Consider the following 21805-nt stretch of genomic DNA (forward strand, 5'->3'; position numbering starts at 1 on the left):
GACATCCCTTCCCAGAATTCATAGCTATTTGGAAACCCAACAACAAGGTGTAAAAAAAAAAAAATCAAAACTAAAAATCAGCCTGCTGCAATGTGACACTGCCGGACAAGGAGCCTTATTAAGCTTCATTGAGGGAATATTTGATTTCATCCTTGCTCTTTTTTTTTTCTTCTTCAATGAATTTCATCCTTTCAGGCGCGCGACTCCATTTTTAGAGCAGTTCTGAAGCCGAGCCCAGTTTCACAGTGATTCACTCCCTCCCTCCTTCTCTAAAGACGGCTAATGAAGTGGTTGGGATTTCTCTTTCTGCTCTGGCAGGAAAGATCACATACTGCTGATCAACAACTGACTTACCGAGTCCTTTCTGTGGGGCCGGGGACCGGAACTCCATTAGGTATTGGATGTACGGCTTCTCTGTGGTAATTTCAAAGTAACGGATGTTGCCGTCCCCCTGCCAAAGCAGCACAATGTGGCTATTACACTCTTAATACTACAAGTACAGCGTCCTCTCATTTGCTGCTACGCTCCGACTCCCAGAACAAACCATGCTTCTTAGACTCTTAGAAATGTTCTAATTCACTCCTTAGAGAGCGGCTATCTCGCCAGTTCAAAAGACAGAGCTCTCCTGACACCTCACAGCACCTCTCAGAGTAGTTTCTTGTGTAACTGTGTGAGCTCTCTTCAAATTTCAGGGTAATTTCACTACTTCTAAGCTCTTATCTTGGTCCTTGTTAGGGCTAGCCATACGTGCTGTATCTTTTTTTTAGTCCATGCTATCCAGCTCTTCCATCATTTAATATGACAGCACGTGCAGATTTTTCATACTAGCCTATGAAATTGGTATGTTTTTACATGTATCTTGCCATAAAACGCTGACCTGACCACCAAGGCATCTTTTCATGATTGTGTAGGGTAGACTGTCTGGAATATGGCAATATCAGAACCATAATGGTGGCATACTGTACGATGTAGAAATTGAAAACAACATGTGCTTCGTGCCAAACAGAAATAACCATTGGGATATAATTTCAGTTTGACGTTGGACAAGGATGCAGAAACTTGCAGTCATTTCTAAACCTGACTTCTCTTTGGCGCTTGGAGTAACAACTAGTGAACTAGAAAGGGGAAATTCTGTTGCTTATCATGATATGTGCTTCAAATATGTCGAAAGCAGAATTACAAAGCTCCACTTGCAGCCTTGTAACATGATATCAACACATTTAGATATTTACATATTTATGCGTTGATGAGTAACTGAAACCAGAGTGACGTAAAGATTACCATAGAGCTGTAAGCAGGTTGTAGCTGTGGCTAAATCTGATGTAAAGTCAAAATTAATCGCTGCGCTTCTGTGCAACTAGAATTATCAGAAAGGTCAAGTCATGTGGTTTCATTTGATACGTGCTACACTGTGCTGCAAAAGAACAATTCAACCAAGAACAAGGGATGTGGATTTGCGTCCGTCAGGCTTTAAGCGCTAAAACATGCCAATGCAGCAACATGTGTGAAATGTTGATGATTCAAAGATGGTGTGAAATCTTTCACTTTCTATTCAGAATATGTATAACCTCAGTGACGTCCTGCAAGCTAGTCTCACTAACACAGAACATTATCACTAATATGGCACTGTAGTCACCCAAACGTAATCATGTGTTCGTCATAGAATGAAAAAATACCTGCATAAAAAATGTACATATTACAAAGCAACCAAGTGCATCAAGTAAGACATAAAAATATGCATTATTTAACATATATAGAGTACTTGCACCTCGAATCTACCTCATACTGTGACCTATTTGTTCCACCTATTCATTCATTTCTGCTTGAGTTCTTTTGGTTATTAAAGACAGCATGTTTGTTCTTGTAACTACTAATTTAGTACCTCTATCCTATTACTGTATTATCAGGTATTGGGCTTTTTACATTTCCTACCAATGTCAAAAGGGAATTCTAAATAACTTTTTCTACAAAAAGAAAAAGATTTTCTTTGTCATTTATTGCCATCTATGTGCACAAGTGCAATATTTTTGTACACAAATAAAAATGTAACTGCATTCTGTAGAAAAAACCCTGAAATATTCAGGTGACAACTCAGCTGTAACAACATCCTTGTGTGACACCGCGAGGGACAGCAGTTCTGACCTTGCCTGCCAGGTACAACATGTGCGTGTCGGCATCGTAGAAAGGAAACAGCAGTCCCGAGAGCCCGTCTATGTCCTCCTCCACAATTGGCATCGACAGATCCTCCTGGTGAAGAGCAATGCATACGTGGGATTGAACACACAAACTCCGCCCACCGTGGCATTAGAAGCACGAGCCATATGGAGGTGTTTCCTGACCTGATCCCACAGAGCGATCTGCCGGGTGTTCCAGCGAGAAACCCCTGTGGTGAGCAGTCGCTTCATGTTGCCCAGGAACACCACTCGGTTCACACGGTGGTTCTTGCAACTGGCCTGCTGTTGGAGAGGCACACAAAAACGAGGCTTTAATGCAAGGAAAAGCTCTGATACGTTAAAAGCATTGATTCTGTACATTTATGTGACAGTTGAAAGAAAAGAATGAACTGAGCCTCCAGAGTCCATTGAAACAGAGCAGAGGTCTTTGGGTTTTTTCACATTGTGGACCAACAGGTAGCAAAACTCTACATTTCATATACAGTTAGACTAAGAGCTTTGCACACCGGCATAAATGTAATTACAAGCCATTACTTGGACTGAAATAGCGCACACATGCTGCTTGTTGTCCTCTGCCATCATTTTTGTGTGTAATTCAGGTACAGAACGTTTTCATGATTTCCCCCGGTTTAACTTGTCTGCTCCTGCTGCCTGAACTTGATCACCTCCACTTGGTGCAGCGGGGGAGAAGTACATGGGTCTAATCAGAAGTTTCTTAAAATATTGTGTTTTAGAAATGTTTTTCCCTTAATTCATAGTCGCAGCAGAAACATAGAAAATATAACAAAGGTCGAACACTGAATGTGCTTTAACTATTAGGCTACAGGGGCAATTTGATGTAAATCACCAAAGTCAAACATGTAGAGGTTGAGCAGGGTGGGCGAGACTTTGTTTTATTTAACAGCAGGACAAATAGAATCACTTGGTAAATTAAATTGAGCTATAATTTATCTATTGTCCTTTAGGGGTCAAAACTAAAGTCAAATTGTCAAACTGGATGCCTTCAGACACCCGAACATCACACAACGGTTAATTCCAAAATCAATGGGCATTAATCTGCTACTAGAACAGCTTCCGCTCTTCTGTGAAAGCTTTGCCACAAGATTTGAGAACCTGGCTGCAAGTGTCATTCAGCAGCAAGTGTATGAGTGCAGGTGTCCAGTCATGTGTGAAGAATAATTTCATTGCAAAGGTGTTGGGAGGGCTGAAGTCAGGACTCTGCACAGGAAAGTAAAGCTCGTCCTCGGTCTGCTTTGGGAAGAATATTTGCTAAAACAGAATAACAAACCAACCACAAAGATGCAAGCCAACTAAGTTTAAGATTTCTTTATATGGAACTGAAAATAATCCAGAAGTACACAAAGAGGGGGGTCCTCATATTTGTCACCAAATACTGAATGGATCATTTTAAATTCCTGTGACAAATGCAACAGCCAGATGAAGCAAAATTCTTCAGATTTACTCAGTTTTAATACTGTAAATTTGCTCAGCAGCAGTCATACAGTAAAAAAGGAGACTGCTGACATAAACCTCTGTCAGTTGTTCCCACTACGTTGCTGCCCAGTGCCATAAAACTATCAGCCACCTCCTCCTAACCTGAAGGACTCTCCCGGAGCGCGGCTCAATGACGCGCAGCTTCTTGTCTTTGCAGCTGGTGGCCAGCAGGCTGCCGTCTGTGTTGAAGGACATGCTGAGGATGACGTCACTGTGGCAGTCGATCATCTTCACCGGCTCCCCGATCTCCAGGTTCCAGATGAGGATCTGACACAGTCGGGAAGGATTGTTTGGGTGGAGATGTTAGATGGCTGCCGTGCTTGAACCGGTGATGTTATTATGTCGTGAACTTGCGAATGCAATTTTCTCAGAAGTGATTAATCCAATACGTCAACACATGGCGGTTAAATCACTGTGCAGGTGATGACAGTCTAAAGTCTGTTGATTTACGCTTGGTGGTACCTTGTAGTCGTATCCTGCGCTGAAGAGGATGCCGCTGCTGGTCGGGTGCCACTCGATCAGACCCACCCGCCTGCTGTGACCGTACAGCTCCAGCACCGCCTCCGTCATGTTGCGCCTCAGGCCGCCCTCTGGGATCTCCCATACTCGCACCTGCCACGTTCATAAACACAGAATATGAATGAATAGACAAACGTACAAGGTCTCATCAGGAAAACGTCTCAGGACAAAGATTGTTCCTGCATCATTTTTTTCCTCTTTAACTTCAATGCACGTAGACCACTTCTCAGAACAAGGTCACATCTTGAGCTTCCAGATTCAACAGCATGCATGACTTCATCACCTCTCTGAAAATGGCGTAAGTGAGATTTCAGTTTGGGAAACAGATAGAAGTCAAACGGTGCAGGTGAGTAAAGTTCATGGAGCAACAGTTGAAAGCCACTTGGCTGCTGTTGCCAGCTGAGCTGTGTGGACAGACGTCATGTCCTGGAGCAACAGCAGCCAGCTCCAAGCTTTCCTCTCCTTTAATTTGATTGCTTTCAACATTTGAATTTTGCAGACAGTGATGTAAGGCCATACAGTCTACAGCTTTGCCCCAAAATGTTAGTTAAAGCCCTCGTTTTCGGTTGAGAACCCTCGTACCTTGATGTTGGCATTTTAACTTAACAGCTTAATCGGTGAGTTATTATTATTATTATTGTATTTTTAGACTTATTATCATTTTGTCAGAACCCACTACATGTTTTTTCATAACCTATTACTATGAACTCCAGACCATAATCAGAATGACACAGCTACAGATCCCTCTGATCAAAAATAGCACACGCTATCATTGTATCCCACTGCATTAGGATTAGACTGGATTACAGCTATGGCTGGAGGCTCTATGTTGGACCAGATGAGATTATCCTTCAACAAGTGAAAGTACTACACAGAACACATTACTACCAGGGTTTTACTGTACTCAGCAGAGTAATGTAACAGGTGCATGTATTGGAAAATAAAAGCTCTGCAGAGATCTTATGTAAAATGTGAGAGTCAGAGTAATGTTGATTGAGATCTGATGAGGTGCATAATGTCATTTATGTAGCCACCTAACAGACTTCACTTCTGCCATTTGTCATTTTCAAGCCACTGGCTCACAACAACAACAACAAGAACAACAGGAACCGGAGCAGCTGCCAGACAAAATCCAATCATGAGCTTGCGTCCAGTACAAGCTGCGTGAATCAGTGACCCTCTGACCATAACACACTGTTGACCTCTTTACCGTGCGAAGCTGGTGGCTTTCAACCTCGGCATCTAACAAACTGCGTGATTTCACAGATACGAGACATCTTCAAAGTCGCACAGTCATAAAAAAAAAAGGAGAAAAAAAAGCAGGCTTAAAAAGCGTCTGCGGGTCACTAACCGAGGTGTCCTCCGAGCAGGATGCTATGATGTTTTCAAAGAAGGGATTCCACTTGATATCCAGCACATTGCCTTGGTGCCCGCACACTTTGGGGTAATGAGAATCCTGGCGGCCAGACTGAAACAGAAGAGTGACAGAAGAACATTAATTTACATGCTTTTCCGGTTTTAGAGCGCATACAGCAGCACGCAGATGAAAGAAATGAAATCATGTCCTAACATCATGTGTATTGCGTGCTGCTCCGATAATATAAAATAATGTTAGTGTTAACGTCAGGAACAGAAAAACAACTCCAGAAAAAGAATATTATTTCTGAAAACCTAATAAGCAAAGTCATAAGACAGCCGATTAATTCTCCTGCAAAGTGCATTACTGAACAAAACTATTTTCTGCCGTTATGGATGTGAAAGACTAATAATAAAAGTGAAATCACATCAGTGAGGCGGCTCCATAAATCCTGAGCAGAAACAAAGCAGACCTGGTTATTGTACAGGGACGTCTGAGGCACATTATTGTTATTGCAATAACCCGCCGAGTCCACAGAGGGGCACTGGCTCATAACAACAGATGACAGGAACCTCTTAATGTCGGTCATGATGTCATGAATGTTTGATGTCACTTCAATCCACTGACCTCTTTTTTTATTTCCTCAGAGATTTGTTTAGGAGCGTCGGGTCACGAATCTGTGTGTGTGTTTGTATGCAGTATCCTCGCTCAACCCTGAGGACTGACTCTGGATACAATCTCTACTTGTAATAATGAATAGTTTATTTTATTTCACTTGAACATGTACTAGTACTCTAACCCGCAAACACAGAATGAAATATGTGAATTCATTTTCTTCCTTGTGCTCCTGCCCCAAACTGAAAGCAATAGATTTTGTTTTACAACACTAGGAGGCAAAATGATGAAATACAATCAACCTGCTGCAGCAAGTCTTGTGTTTAAAGAATTCTCAGTGTTGATATTAATGGATTATTTAGTAATCTGACAGTGTCTAGCCAGCATCAGCTTCCTACTGACATCTAGTTGTTAAGTTCAAAAACTTTCAATTTATATCAATATAATTCCAGCAACACATATAACACACACATCCAGCCATTATCTATACACCGCTAAATCCTCACTAGGGTCATGGGGGGCTGGAGTCTATCCCAGATGACTCAGGGCGAAGGCAGGGGACACCCCGGACAGGTCACCAGTCTATCACAGGGCTACACTTAGAGACAGACAACCAAGCACACTCACATTCACACCTACAGACAATTTAGAATCACCAATTAACCTCAACATGTTTTTGGACTGTGTGGGAGGAAGCCAGAGAACCCGGAGAGAACCCACGCTGCACGGGGACAACACAGAAAGATCCTGGGTGTCCTCACCGGGACGTGAACCGGCGACCTTCTAGCTGCGAGGAAACGGTGCTAACCACTGCCCCACCTTGCAGCCCTATTTGAAATATCTGTTATTTTTAATATATTTCTTCATCTTTACCACTTCTTTTAGCTTTGTATTTAGTTAAAACTATCAATAGTACCATTTTTATACAAGTTAAATTGAAGAAAAGCATTTTTAGTATGTTATGCGTCCTTCAGCACAGCACCATGTTATTAGGTCTCAGTCAACACCTTTTATGTTTCCTAATTTGCTTCCAAGATTTAAGTATTAGTAGGAAACTAGTTATACCCAACCGTCGTGGTTTTCAGATACAAGATCACTAGCTCTGCTTCGAAACTGGACAAAATGTTAACAAGCTACTAGGGTCTACAAGGGTTACAACTCATGATTATTACCATTGTTGATTAATCTGTTGATTATTTTGTGGATGACATGTCAAAAAAAAAAAAGGATTAAAAATGTCAATCAGTGTCTCCCAAAGTCTTACATGACATCCTCAGATGTGTTTTTTTGGTCAACAGCCCAAAAATATTCATTTTACTGTCATAGATGGGTAAAGAAACCAGAAAAATTCTAATTTAAGAAGCTCAGATTAGAGAATTTTCACTTGTCTTCCTAACAAAAAGGGAAAAAAAAACAAACCTCAAATTGATTATCAAATTATTCAAATACTCAAGCAATAATTGAAGACTTGATAATTGATTCATCTGTGCAGCTCTGCAGTCTACCCACAAAAAATTAAGTTTTCACAGTAACACATTGCAGAAGACAGTGAGGATTGTGCTAACAAGCTCGAGGGACAAACGCCAAAACTAATCGAAATCAGTCTCTGCCAAAACATGGCAGCCGCGAAGTGGAACATCAGTCAATATTCAGTCAATATGAGAGACGAAGAAGAAAAAAAAAACAAACCCAGAGGAGACAGAGTGACTCAGCAAAGACAGAGCAGTTCAATAAACACAACTAACTCAGATACATTATATGATTTTATAATTAATGCAGACCAGCAGGGAGATGTAGTTGAATCTCTTTGATGTCATTTTCAGTCAACTTTGGACCACAACAGGTTCCCACTACACTCACTAGGAAACTCAGAGTTCCCTGTGTACGAGGAAATGTACATTCAGTATGAAACACTGTCTCTTTCTCAAACCAGGCCAGCTGAAGCTCTGACGACACATTCAGATGCTACAGTGACGAGGCGGTTTTAACATGACCTCAAAACATTAATAAGCTGTGATCTGGGACTCCTTATTTAGACGGAGCTAATTACCTGCAAAGAGATAACGTCTGTTGGGAACCACAGAGTTCAGAGGGTCCAAGAGGTGTAATGAGGAAATAAAAATTACAACAGAACATGAAATGAATAAAACAAAACAGCTTTTAGCTTTTACAGTCCACCTTCTGAGATGATTTAAAAGCCATTATAAACTGTCCACCACTGCCAGCTAGCGTTTATCTGACAGGAAAACGCCGCCGGCCCTCGTGGGCTTTGCTCAGATCGTTTCCTGAGGCTGCGACACAGATGAGCTCCGGGTGACGCACAGATGTGTTGGCCACGTACCAACATCTGCAATACGTCACGGGCTCTGTGATGGCTCCCAACTTTTATCGATCCTAATAAATCTTTGCTAATGTTACCTACCACTGCCGCTTTGTGATTACAGTGTCACAAGGGCTCGTTGCAGCAGCAGACGTTTAGGAGACGGATGTTTTGAAAATATAACATGGCTCCTCTGGCTATAATATGGAAATACTCAACAACTAATCTTGTATTCGTGATACGAGTTGGCTTTTTTTTTTTTTTTTTACTGCGCTGCCGTTTGTTCTCTGAAAACCTCATCGATTGCTGCATGCTGATTAGATGCTGTAAATCTTAGCAGAAGCGGTTATAAATATTCTGTGGCACATCCTCCCATATGGCGTGCCACACCTCAGTGAACTGAAATGAACGCGCTGACTCATGCTTATGAAATTGAACAGACTGAATATTCTGCTGCTGTGGTTTATCTCATGTTGATGGTCTAACGCGTGATGCTGCTGCTGCTGTTTATATTTAACCTCTAAGTAACAAACTAACTAAACTGCAATAATATATTGGAACAAAACAACATGCTTGATCATGAATATGAGAACTGTCTACTGTTTGTTGGGAATTTCCATTCTATCCATCCATCCATTATCTATCCACGGCTCAGTCCTCACTAGGGTCGTGTGGGGCTGGAGTCTATCCCAGCTGACTTAGGGTGAAGGCAGGGGACACCCTGGACAGGTCACCAGTCTATCACAGGGCTACACTTAGAGACAGACAACCAAGCACACTCACATTCACACCTACGGACAATTTAGAATCACCAATTAACCTCAACATGTTTTTGGACTGTGTGGGAGGAAGCCGGAGAACCCAGAGAGAACCCACGCTGCACGGGGAGAACATGCAAACTCCACGCAGAAAGATCCCAGGTGTCCTCACGAGACGCGAACCGGCTACTTTCTTGCTGCGAGGCGACGATGCTAACCACCGAGCTACCTTGCAGCCCAATTTCCATTCTATATTATATCTACTGCCAATAAATGAAGATTGTAAAATATGAGACACTAGATGACTTTAGGCATCTACACGTGTACCATATAACATAAGCGTTTGTCCTCCACTGAGGAATTTTTGCTGCCTATAAAAGACATTTTTTGTCAACACTAAAGGAAATCAGTGGTGCCAGAATGCTAAGACTTGAGAAGAAAAAAAGAAAATGTCTTGTTAATTGGAGTTTCATTCATTTAAACATAAAATACTTTTTTGTGTATTTAAATAACAGAGAAATGCATAGATGGCAGATCTTGTGATTACAATAAGTATTGACATTGGTGGGAGCTTTTGCGCTTTTATTTTTTTTATTTATTTTTTTAGTGTTTTTAGCTGAGGTTTGTACCAAACAAGCGTTTTCTCTTGAATCTAAAGGACATGACTTACAGGCTGGGACATCTCTGTAGCGCCACACATCCTGTGATTTGGATCGTCCATACAATATTTAGAAAAATTGTTGAGCCCGACTACATGCAAAGCAATGATGCTTATTGTCATGTATAGTTAACCTCAAAACGGCCATTCTGATCCAGAAAAATCCTGACATATTATGTTGAGCTCTGTTCATAAACCAAAAACAAGGAAAACCAGCATTTATCCATTAGCTAGCACCACAATAAGGCTATAACTAACTTGTAAGAAAAAAACATTGCTGATTACTTGTTTGGTCTATAAAAATAGACCTCACAAAATAGCAAAGAATGTCTATTAAAAAGCCACAGAGTCCAAAGTGATGTCTAAAAATTACTAGTTTTATCTTCCTGCCAGTCAGAAACAGAAAGATTTTCATTCTACAGCCGAGTGAAAACAAAAATAGCAGGATATTCTCACAATTTAGAAGCTGGAACCAAAGATTAATTTGCATTTTTGCAGGAAAAACGACTTAATCATAGAGCTGATTCACACCACTGCACACACTGCATCATGCACGGTGATGGTGGTGGAACAGGAATAGTAGTAGCAGTGATGCAAAAAGCACCACGCCCGATGCACCCTGCTTCTTTGTCTGAGGTGATGAAAAGGTGTTTGTGACCTTCTGTGTCATTCTCTGGGCCGGTCTGTGTGCCAGGTGGTGCCAGCGGTAGGCTGTCGTCTTGCTCGTGGTTTCTGTCTGCGGGCGACCATATGGCCGTCTCGCCGGCTGTCATCGTAATATGCTCGTGCCTCACCGTCAGCCAAACCCACCGAGGATGAGCTGGTGCTCTCATGGAGAAAGTGGAGCCAATTTTTGAAATCGTATGGGTGATTCCCTAAGATTCCCTTTATTGCCTTGTCTTTTCACACTTGTTTGGAGTCTAAAGCTCAAACCCTCAAGTCTTTATGTAATTTTCTTCCTGTCCTACGCAATCTGACATACAAAGCACACTTCTGCTGCTCCTGGTAATACTTACTAAACTGATTTTGGTGACTGCTGACATCACTTTGCACACCATACCTTCTTCAAATTAAAATTGAACTCCCTTTCTTGATTCACAATTTGGTTTAACTTTGAAAACAAATTTTCAGTTCACAGCTGGAGCCTAAACATCCCACATGTGGAATTAGGTCAAATGCAGCTATTATGTTTTACTCTATTAGGAGCAAACTGACCATTAACATTTTAGCATCACAAAGACGTAAACACTGACTGTGAAGCTGTGTAATAATCTCCTCCTAAAGAAGCCATTAAAAACAAATAATCATCAGCTTTAAACAGCGTTAACAACAACACAAGACCTCTTTGATATGCTACTTCAGTTCAGGTCACCTCAGTGCAATATAATAAAATAAGCATTTTAGTTTGTTGTTTAACCTTCTGGCTGTCTGTCGAATACAAGGGAGCATTTAAGTTTGCTGATTTGTTGTTCAGATCGGTTTATACTGCATCACACCGCAGCCATCATCCAACAAAAGCTGTGCTGCTGCTGAAATATGATAAATGCCATTTCTGAGCTTGTCAACTCAGCAGAAAATCGAGGAAATGCCCGAGTGCAATACTTGGAAACTAGGTGGAAATCAATCACCTAATGGTCTCTGGGCGGGTCATGGGTAGAGTCATTACACAGCATGAATAATACCACAGCAAGATATGGGTTTAAGTTCACAAATTACTGTAGATGAAAATGTGTACGGTATTTTAACCTAGAATCAGCATAATAATATATTCACTTGCTTCAATCAGATTATTTCAGTTTTTTGAAGATTAATGAATGAAAACATCCAGAGAACTGCCCTTTTACCTGCCTTTTTATTGACAGAAAATACAGTCTATACAACACTGATAACATCGTCTCTTCCTGTTCTATGTATGAGATTATTCTGACTCACGACACTCTTCAGTGACTAGACTGAAAAGAATCCACTCATTCTCTCAACACTTATCTATTCATGTATTTCTCTCTGTTATTTTTATTTGATTTAAGTCACAAAGGGGTCACATTTGAAACCAGCCAATGTGATTTTTACTTTCTTTTGTGTGCAAACAGCCTTTTATAAATTAACAATATGTCCACAAGTGTTGTTTTTTTATATTATTATCCTAAGCCATTATTGTTTAAATGCAGTTTTATTAAGAATGAGTGCTGCAAATTTACTTCCTAGAGACCTCTGAGTATTGACTATGTTCAACCTCACCAATTTTAAAAGTTGTATCTGAGTTAAAGCTGGAGTAGGCATTATTTTAATGGCAGCATTGGGGAGAAATTCCATTCTAACCATTGTGCATATTGTAATTTAAGTGGTTTCCAGGTTTTAGAAAATGGTAAATAGTAAATTATCTGCACTTATATAGTGGTTTTCTACCTTAGCAGTACTCAGTGTTTTCTCATTCACCCATTCACACACACATTCATACAACAATGGTGACAGAGCTGCCATGCAAGGTGCTGCCTGCCATTGGGAGCAACTTCGGGTTCAATGTCTTGCCCAAGGACACTTCAACTGTGGAGGGACCGGGGGATCGAATCACCAACTTTGCGATTAGAAGACAACCGCTCTACCACCTGAGCCACAGCCGACCTAGCGTGTGACAGCATAAACAGCCAGTCGCGGCTCTTTTCATGAAGCAGGTAAGATAGCATAAATAGCAACAAAGCTCAAAAGGAGAGTAGGTTACTGAACTTTTGCTTTGGAGAGCAGATTGTGGGTGAAGCCATGTATGCATGTCGAATTTTAGCTTGGCTATCTTTTATGTTTGAAACACAAAACTGCGAAGAGGAGAGCTGCAAGAGGAGGCTGTATATTGTCTAATTCAGTTGATTTTCTTTCTCTCTTTCTTTTTTTTTTTTGCCTTTTCCAGATTTCTGCAGCTTTAAGTAGTGTAGGTACATAAAATGAAAAACACCTTCCATGAAACGGATGGTATATGGATTACACTTACACATCAATCTGCCACAACAACACAAGTCCTTTGTGCTGCCAAAATAGATGTGAATTGATGGGCTATGAACACAGGATCTTTTGGGATCTCCTGTGGTTTCTGGCAGCGGGACGTTAGTGGTGCACTCTTTTGGTTCCTGTGGGTTGTGAGGTGGAGCCTACTTTGATCAGATTCGTTCTGGGGCATCTTGTTGATATTTGACAGGATTTGGAGGCGAGGTCATCACCTCAGGTTCGTGTTTCTCGTGGTGGTTATGGTTAGTGATTAACAGTGTGTAAGTGGGAGCTATCGGTCAAAATCACATCCACATGAATGGCAGGACCAAAAATTTCCCAGCAGAACATTGCATTGTAACGCTGAATCGTCATTAATTTCTCCTGTCGGTTTTAATGTTGTGGCTGATAGGTGTGTACTGATGTTATATCTTCACCTGTGATTCCAGCCTGGTATCACATAAAGTTGTTTTTTTTTAACGCATTGCGTGCTGTTGTGATAAACGACCACCATCTTGCTCGTTGTGCAAACACCGTAAAATGACGTGCAGAAATCTCACAAGATGTGGCATACGTGCCCTGCTATTTATATGATATCACGTTATTCATTTGCAACTTGCCCAAGGACACTTTGACACGTGGGGTTAGCTACCGTGGCTCCTTATGAAAGTTTAGGTTGGGTAGATCTTTGTAAATAAACTAGACGTTATGGCAACAGTGACAGTTTTATAATCTGGCAACAACATTATTAGTTTGTGACCTCAAAAAAAAACAAGGCTGACATCATTGGAGAGATTCACACCAACTATCTAATCACACACAGAGGCAGGCAGCAGTAGTTTTCCATGACTGAGCTCATGATGATGTAAAGCAAAATGTCGCTGAGGTCTCTCTGCTTCAGACTGCAAACTGCTCAGCTTCCTGAAAACTTCTTCTGCCTGATAACAGCTTGACTCGACCCCGTTTGGCAGCCCAGACCTTGCAGAGCACCTTGGCACCGACTCTCTTAAAGAGGCAAAGCGCTTCATGGTTTCTCGGGCCCACGATGTCATCTGCAAAGCTGAGTGAGATGCAAACTGGATGGGATGTAAGAACTGACGAGCAATCAGCTTCCACCAGAAAACACACAGCACCTGAGGCTGATTATTAGAAACTTTTCTCTGCATATCCACATAAATGTGAGCAAAAAGTTTATTTTCCATATTAAAATCAGGAATAGTTGTGTGTAACAAACAACTAGACGTAAAGCAGCAGAAACATGGACTGAAGTGTTAGTAGGAAGAAACACATTCCTGTTTTCTATAATAGGAAAAAGAATCTCACACTTTCCAATACAACAGGGCCCCTTCTTCGTATTTATGGGCAATACCACTCTTCCCTCATGTGCTCCTATTGGCAAAACAACCCTGTTACAACGCTGGCTTTAGATTCTGGCTTGAAGATGTAAGGTTGGCATGCTATGCCGTAGCAGTTACAGTCTGTGCTTCACTTGTGTGGAAACTGGTTTGAAGCTTCAGATTTTACTATGCCGGGAAGCAGCTAAAAACAGCAATTGTACACAGCTACGGACAAAATATAAAAAATATACTATATCATGCAGGAAAATCCTACAATAAATGCTCTGAGTTGCTCAAGCTAAAGCTTAACAAATGCACCAACTATTTTACACACAATAACAACTTATCTAACCATGAAGTGCACAGTGATGAAGACAAACACGGGAAGACCCTGGTTGGCATAGCAACAAACAGCAAATCATCCGTTACCTGGGATACAGGTATCACAATGAAGGAGCCCCCGCCGGCGCTCTCCGTGACGACCGCCACGAACTTGGAGTTGACGGCACAGAAGTGGTTGTCATGGACGTTCTTGGTGATGGGGATGCCGTCGTAGCAGTGCTCCCTGTTGGCGACTTTTCCGTAGACGTTTCGAAACTTGGAGCTTCGGTAGGTCGGCCGCCATGACATCTGAGAGGGAGAAATACACCACAGATAAAACATTTAGACCAAAAAAAAAAAAACACCCCGAAGATGTTTGATTTCCAATGATATGAAACAGAGATAAACAGCAAAACCTCAGATTTGAGAAGCTGGAACCAGTGAGCATTCGGCATTTTTTCTTGATAAAACTGCTAATTCCTAATATATCTTGCTGTTTATTGCGGTTAAGCTATAGTTATGCTTTAGATGACAGCTCTGCTTTAGCTCTTGTACCATCTGGTGAGTGTGTAGAAATGAACTGAGTAGCAATTTTATCATTGTGCGTAGGCAGACTGTAGAAACACACCATGGTGAAATACCCCAGCTAGATAAATGTAAATCACTTTGCGTGGAAAAAAAAATCTTCTTTCTCTAAGTATTATTAGAAACTGGATGCGATACACTCACAATTATGATTGTAAAGAGAGAATTAGCGAAGTCTAATATCACATTTCCATCTTCCAAACCCACAGTCACAGGGTGGGTTGTCCCATCTGTGCAGACATGATAACAGTCACACATGCAGCTGTGGGAAATCGTCCAATTTGGTCACGGGCGTGTGACTTTCGAAGGGTGAAAACTGGGTGAAAACTGCTTTGACACTATTTCACGTTACATTAGAGCCAGTGACTGATGTGTCAAGAAGGAAAAGCAATAGTAAAGACATTTCTTCCAAATAACCTAATCCAGAGCAAGATGATTTATTTCTGACAGACACAGCCGATTACCCCGTCGCTTTTCACTCTATTTTGGTTCGTGTGGATCTTGTGCAACAGTAAAAGCGAGCCATTGTTTGCGGCCGCTTCACACAACAAAAGCGAAGTGGTTGCGTTTGACTCGAGATGCTTCTTTTGTTTGTCACTTCACCACAAGAATGTACTGGGGGAGCTCTTGATTATTGTTATGAGCTGGCTCTGCATAAGGACTCAAAAGTTGACTCACAGGATGTGGATATCAAATGACCTTTGCACCGAGCTACGGGAATTCCTTGCTGATGAATAAAGCCACATTTTGAGAATTTTTCTCTTTTTGAGCATATTTTCAGAGACGCTATTGATGCAGACTATATCAGTTCGCGACAGGAACTGGGAGGGAGGGGAGAGGATATACGACTCTTGTCAGATCAGTGGCAGCAATGCCGGATGACATCAGGCAATCCTCTATTCAGTATTGTTCTTCAGCTGAGGAGGGGAACTGGTAGCAGTGGTGTATGCATGCAAATAGAAACATCCCCATACCATCCTGCTGCCATTGTTTTTCCCTTGCATCCAGCAGGCTACACGAGTGTGGGCGATCACTTTACTCGCACTAATCAGCGTCTAAAATGTGACCCGTGGCCATGACAGTATATTAAACATAGTGTTTGTATTTTCGTTTTATATTTAGGGCTGAAATGATGACTTGATTATTATAATTACTAAGCAAAAGTGCATCTCAAATTTAGGAAAGTATCAGAATGTATTTACTTCTACTATACTTACCGACAAATTTAGGATACATAGACTTTTGAGCATCTGTTATCTCTATTTCATTGCATTTCAGAGATCATTACATTGAACTTATGATCGGGCTCCTCTGCATTTAGCTCATTACTCCTGTTACATATGACGAGTTAATAAAATACAATTTATTTCTAATGGATTTAACCGCGGTGCCTGTTTTTGCATAACCACAATCAAGTTAACTTCAAATCAAAAGGCAAATTAAGCACCACAGCAATGAAATGTAGGCAGGAAAGAGAAGTTCATTTGTAATACAGATGTTTTTGTGTTTTTCTTGCGGTTTAGCTCCACTTAACTTTAAAACCACCTGAATAATAATGTGTAGGTCCTCCTCACGCCTTTAAAATAATTCAGATCCATGGACACAGGACCCGTGGGGATGTCCTGTGGTTCTGGCACCGTTGCTAACGGGTGTTTTCGTTCTGTGGGTTGAGGATTGGACTTATTTTGGAGCATCCCATGAATATATTAAAAAACCGACTAGGATCTGGGGAGTTTGGAGGCGAAGTCAACGCCTTGTGCTCCTTTTCTTGGTCCTCGAGCCATTCCTGAATAGGTTTTGAGACGGGGTGCAGAGCTTGGTCGGCAACAGTGTTTAGGTTTGTGCCAAAATGTTATCCGGGTTTTCCAAAATTGTAGCAAGATAATCAGTGCTGCACAGCTCACCTGTCAGTGGTTTAAAAGTTGTGGCTGATTGGTATAAGCTAAGAAAACAAACAAAGAAAAAATGGCTTCCTGCCTCTACCTCTTTTGCTCAAGTAAAAAAAAAACACAAACACTGATCCAACACCTGTCGACTTAAACAAATCTGTAACGCCATCAAATTGTTAGAGAACAAAGAAAAAGCAAAGGAAATACTTTCTAAACAAGGGAAATGTCTTGAATAAATTGAAGTCCAAACATTTTAAATGTCTTCTAATAAAAAAAAAGTTTATCTCAATCCAATTAACATTAAAATGCTGCTTAAATGCAAGTGCATCAGTAACTATAACATTTAGTTTATATCTAATATAAACACAACAGCAGTTTGAATTTTAACTTGGCTGATATTCTAACATTTTAACTTGAATATGTTTTTACATTTAAGTACGTATGTAGCATGTAAACATCCCCCCCTCATCCTGTTTAAACACAGACCAACTGCTCTGAAGCCGTGTCTGTATGAGCAGCATAATGGCAGCTTGTTAAAGAATTAATGTAGAACAGAAGAGCAGCAGAAAGTGGCCTGAGGGACAGTTAGAGGAGAGGGAAAGAGGAGACTCGTCTGCTTTGAGCTGCCTTTTACAAGGATGCTCATTCATTGGCCGGCGACCGGTGTATGGCACAGAGAGGATGTCTGTCTGTCTGAGTGTGTTTGTGTCTTTCTTATCTCACGAGGGGTTTGCAGCACAAGAACACACACGCACACTGATAATCAGTAAGTACATAGACAAAAACACCAAAAACGCAGCAGCTCAGGAGAAGAAATAACTCTGTATTAATCACATCACAAGACTTGTGGGTTGTGAGCATGATTTCCTCTCAGTTTGAGGCCTTCCTTACTCTGCAGACAGACTTTGCTTTTGCATATTTACACCATAAGACTGTTTTTATGCCAACTTGGACCCCTTTTATATCCACTAAACATCACATATCTCTACAGCGGACTCATATCCTGTGAATGACGCTACTGAAAATGTCACCTTACCTTACCAGTGTCCTCACAGTGACACTTGGGTCACAGTGCTGCCTCGGCCTTCTCACACTGCAAACATCCACCCTCCTTTCTAAACGAACCACCAGGATCTCCTCCTCTCTTCCTTCCTTCCCTTTCGAATGTAAGCAGGCGGCCTGTGTCTGCTCTACCTCCTTCTCTCTCATGTTTTTCCTCCCCCCTCCCCTTTAAACCGGCTCTTCCCACCCTCTTCGCCTCCTCCTCGTACTGATAGCTGCAGGGCTAGCGCTCCCCCCTTCCTCCTCTTCTCTCCCATCCTGCCACTCAGTCGGGCCCTCTGCATCGCTTTCCGTCTCCACCACAGTTCAAGCTCCAGCTCGGGCAGCGTTGGAGCAGCAGCCATTCATCGTCTTTCCTCTCCCACCCGCTGCTTGTGTGGAATCACAAGGCCCTTCTGGATGATTCCCAGTACCAACTCCTTCACTGCTTGCCTCCTTTTCTGTCTTTTAACATCCTATCTCTACACTTTTCTGTCACTTCCACTGCTATGAAACCTACATGATTTGATGATTTTGTTTTTAGAGCCAGCATGATGCAGTGAAGAAGTTGCTTTTTAAAAACTTGAGACACTCATCTTGTTATTAAAAAACTAGACAATCCCCTGTTTTCTCAAAACTTAAAACAAACTGTGTTTTCTAGATGAAGTGCATCTTATCTACTGCAGCTATGCTCAGAAATTCATTATCTTGCACTTTTTACTTCTGGTGTCATTCCATGAAATTATAAAGACAGTTACTGGGGGAAAATGAAGTCTCCCATCCTTTAGACAATCCTAATATGTGTAATTTAAAGTATTTGTTTTTTAGCATTTCATGGCATTTATTTCTAATAGTCAGTTCAAATCATAATACCATGATAGTTAGTGATAATATGTATTTATACTACAAAGGTAGAACTTCTACATGTAGTATTTTGTTGTAGGATTTAACATCTCGCAGAAAGACTGACATTTATCATCCAAACTAAAAAACATTCAACATTTCTTACTTCGTAATTAATACATTTTATTATGGTTTTTATGGTCAGCACTGAAAAATTTTGTATTGCATTGTATTGTCACTTATATATAGGGATGCACGATATATCGGTGACCACATTGGTATCGGCCGATAGTGTTTTTTCCCATATATCGGTATCGGTTCAATGAACAAATTTAGCCGATGTGAAAAGCCGATGATTGTCTAACACTAGCGCCTTCGTCTCTACATTTGATATTGCTGCTATTTTACAGATGTTTTTATTTAAATGGTCCTGGACTTGAATGTTAAATATGTTTAAATATGTTTTACTTTTGTTATGTAATAAAGAAGACTATGTGGTCTAATTTGGGCTTCTTTTGAATAGTTTTCACGTTCTCACAGTGCTTACTCATCCTAATTTTTTGGTGTGAACAAAAGATGAATATCAACATTAGTAATATTGGTTATCTGTGATATAAAAAATCTTAATAGCGGATATCGGTATCAGCCAGAAATTTTAATATCGTGCATCACTACTTATATATATATATATATATAAAATACTTGACCTATGTATTAAACACACTATGATACTGTGGTCTGAAATCTGTTAGTAAAGTGCAACCAACACTTAAAATAGCTGAAACTGCTTTTAGCATCAGCGTTTTTTCCTATTTAAGAAGATGACTACATTAGGAACAGTAAGTATATTTTAGAAAACACAGATTAAAGGTCTTTTCTTGCAGCTTTAATGTTTTTTCTTAACATAAAAAAGTAAGGCATAAAAGACTTATTTTCATTCCATCCTCATGCGTATCTAAAGAGTTAATGGAGCTGGAGACAACTGTGTAAATCACTGCCTGATCCTCAAAAACCAACCCTAAAGTCTTTGCTCTTTCACTACAAACAGCTTCTGAAACGACCCCTGATCGGGTCGATATACGGAGGCAGGTGTTACGATGGAAATTGCGTCCCATGGTGATTGTCTGCGTGTTTGAAACCCTGCAGGTTCACCGTGAAGGAGCTCTGCCTTGACCTCTTGGCTCGGTGTGAGCGCGTTTGTTGGTCCGTGTGTGTTGGTTTCCGTACCTGCGTCCACGTCTGACCATGTGTTGTCTGTTTGCGCCAGCGTACGTCTACTGCGCCGCTCACGGCTGTGAGGCATAGCACTCCAGAGAGGAGAGTGTGTTTATTGAGTGTTTTTACATGTTGCCTCAAGACACTGCTGCTGTTCTGTGCGTACCAGTTTCCTCCTCTCTCAGTGAGACTTCAAACCCTTTTCCAGGATCCCAAAAGCGCCCTGTCTTTGTTTCTTTAAAAACACACACCGAAATATAAATCCACCAGTCTAACGGCTCCAAATCACATGAAACATGTTAAAATAGTGATTTTCATAAGAAGAGTGACATTGCTTTAGTCTACTCCGCTATGATTTCAGCTCCAGTCGAACATTTGCTCTCTTTTCAAACAATACACATAAAAGGGAGCAGACTGACTCATTATGGACCCTAAAAGGCCATTCAGATAGCACCAAATCAAATCAATGGGTTAAATTATTCCAATCTAGATTTTCTCAATGTTGGTGCCAAATAAGGAAGTAGGACCATCTGAGCTCACATTGAATTTACACAAAAGGGGAATCCACAGGGCGACTGCATGTCTTGTCACTCAGACACAGTGAAGCCCTGTCAAACCACCATGCCGTGTTCTATCTTTTCTTCCTCTGCCTTGGCAGGGACACTGTACAGTCATTTATGATGACTTCCCATCTCCGCGAGGAGTAAATTTCACAAAAAGAGAGATATCCCATTGGCTCCCGCAGCCAAATTTTCTCTCAGCGTGAAGTGGGCTCTCTATTTTCTGACTCACACAGGAAGTATCGCAGCTTGGCTGAAAGTGCTCGAATATTTTCTGCACTGCTATGGCAATGCCTGATGGGACAGTTGTGGTTATAAAGGGCTTTTGTGTGCTGTGAAGCTGCAGCTTATTAGAGCATTTTACAAGCTATCAGCTGACAGTCAGCATCACTGGTTGGTGTTAATCCTCTTGAGAGCAGCAACACTGACTCAAACTCCAGCTCATACAGATAAGACATATTCTCTTACACGTTTACATTATTTATATGAACACGTTTAGTCTAAATGATCAGTCAGTCTATGACCAACAGTGTGTTCAAGCCAGCATCAGAGCAAAGTGTGGGATAGCTACATTAGTGCAGCCCCAAAACATATTATACTCACAAAAACAGCCTAAACAGTTGAGACGCTGATACCTTTCAGGGGCTAATTCATGTGTAGAAGTGTGGTTAGCTTTTGCAGGGGTGCAAGCAGTTTTGATGTCTAAACTTAACCAAGTAGATTTGAAGCGTAAACTAAAGTGTAAAAACAAAACATAAAAGGAAGGTCCCACACAGGATTTGAACTCCAGTCTCTGTGATGGAACTCCTGTATTTGTGTAAAAGCCGCCACCACCCACCTCGTACTACTGACTTTGTTGCTTATTTTACATGCAAAGTGAAAGAAACTTGCGAGTGGCGTGAAAACGACGTAGGTGTCTCACACTTTAACAGCCTTTACTGTGAAGTTAACATATTACACATTTTGTTGTGAGGCTGCGTCGGTGTGTTCTTCCATTTTGAAAGTAAATGCTGATAATTATGTACATTTATTAGGACATTTTAGAAGATGGAACACTGCTGAGATTGCTTAGCACCCTACAACAGAAATGCATTTAACGAAAGGGAGGAAATTAATTAGATTGGAACTTAATGAATAAAATTA

General features: G+C 41.0%; 1 protein-coding gene across 3 annotated transcripts in view; it reads right to left on the bottom strand.

Moving 5' to 3' along the window:
• Positions 1 to 21805, bottom strand: part of coro2ba (coronin, actin binding protein, 2Ba) — a 55437-nt gene that overhangs the window by 5463 nt on the left and 28169 nt on the right. The window contains exons 1-8 of one of the 3 annotated variants that reach the window (XM_008304620.1): positions 18045 to 18181; positions 14638 to 14838; positions 5539 to 5655; positions 4131 to 4280; positions 3771 to 3935; positions 2340 to 2456; positions 2143 to 2247; positions 355 to 451 (exon numbers count right to left, since the gene is read on the bottom strand). In XM_008304620.1, the coding sequence (XP_008302842.1) occupies positions 355 to 451; positions 2143 to 2247; positions 2340 to 2456; positions 3771 to 3935; positions 4131 to 4280; positions 5539 to 5655; positions 14638 to 14838 (952 nt within the window). In that variant the 5' untranslated portion in view covers positions 18045 to 18181. Of the gene's footprint in view, positions 1 to 354; positions 452 to 2142; positions 2248 to 2339; positions 2457 to 3770; positions 3936 to 4130; positions 4281 to 5538; positions 5656 to 14637; positions 14839 to 18039; positions 18182 to 21805 lie in introns of those variants that run through there. The other 2 variants (XM_008304614.1, XM_008304605.1) reach the window with 2 other exon arrangements.

This window comes from Stegastes partitus, unplaced genomic scaffold (genome assembly GCF_000690725.1).
Source record: "Stegastes partitus isolate 25-593 unplaced genomic scaffold, Stegastes_partitus-1.0.2 Scaffold41, whole genome shotgun sequence".
NCBI classification, from domain to species: Eukaryota; Metazoa; Chordata; class Actinopteri; family Pomacentridae; genus Stegastes; species Stegastes partitus.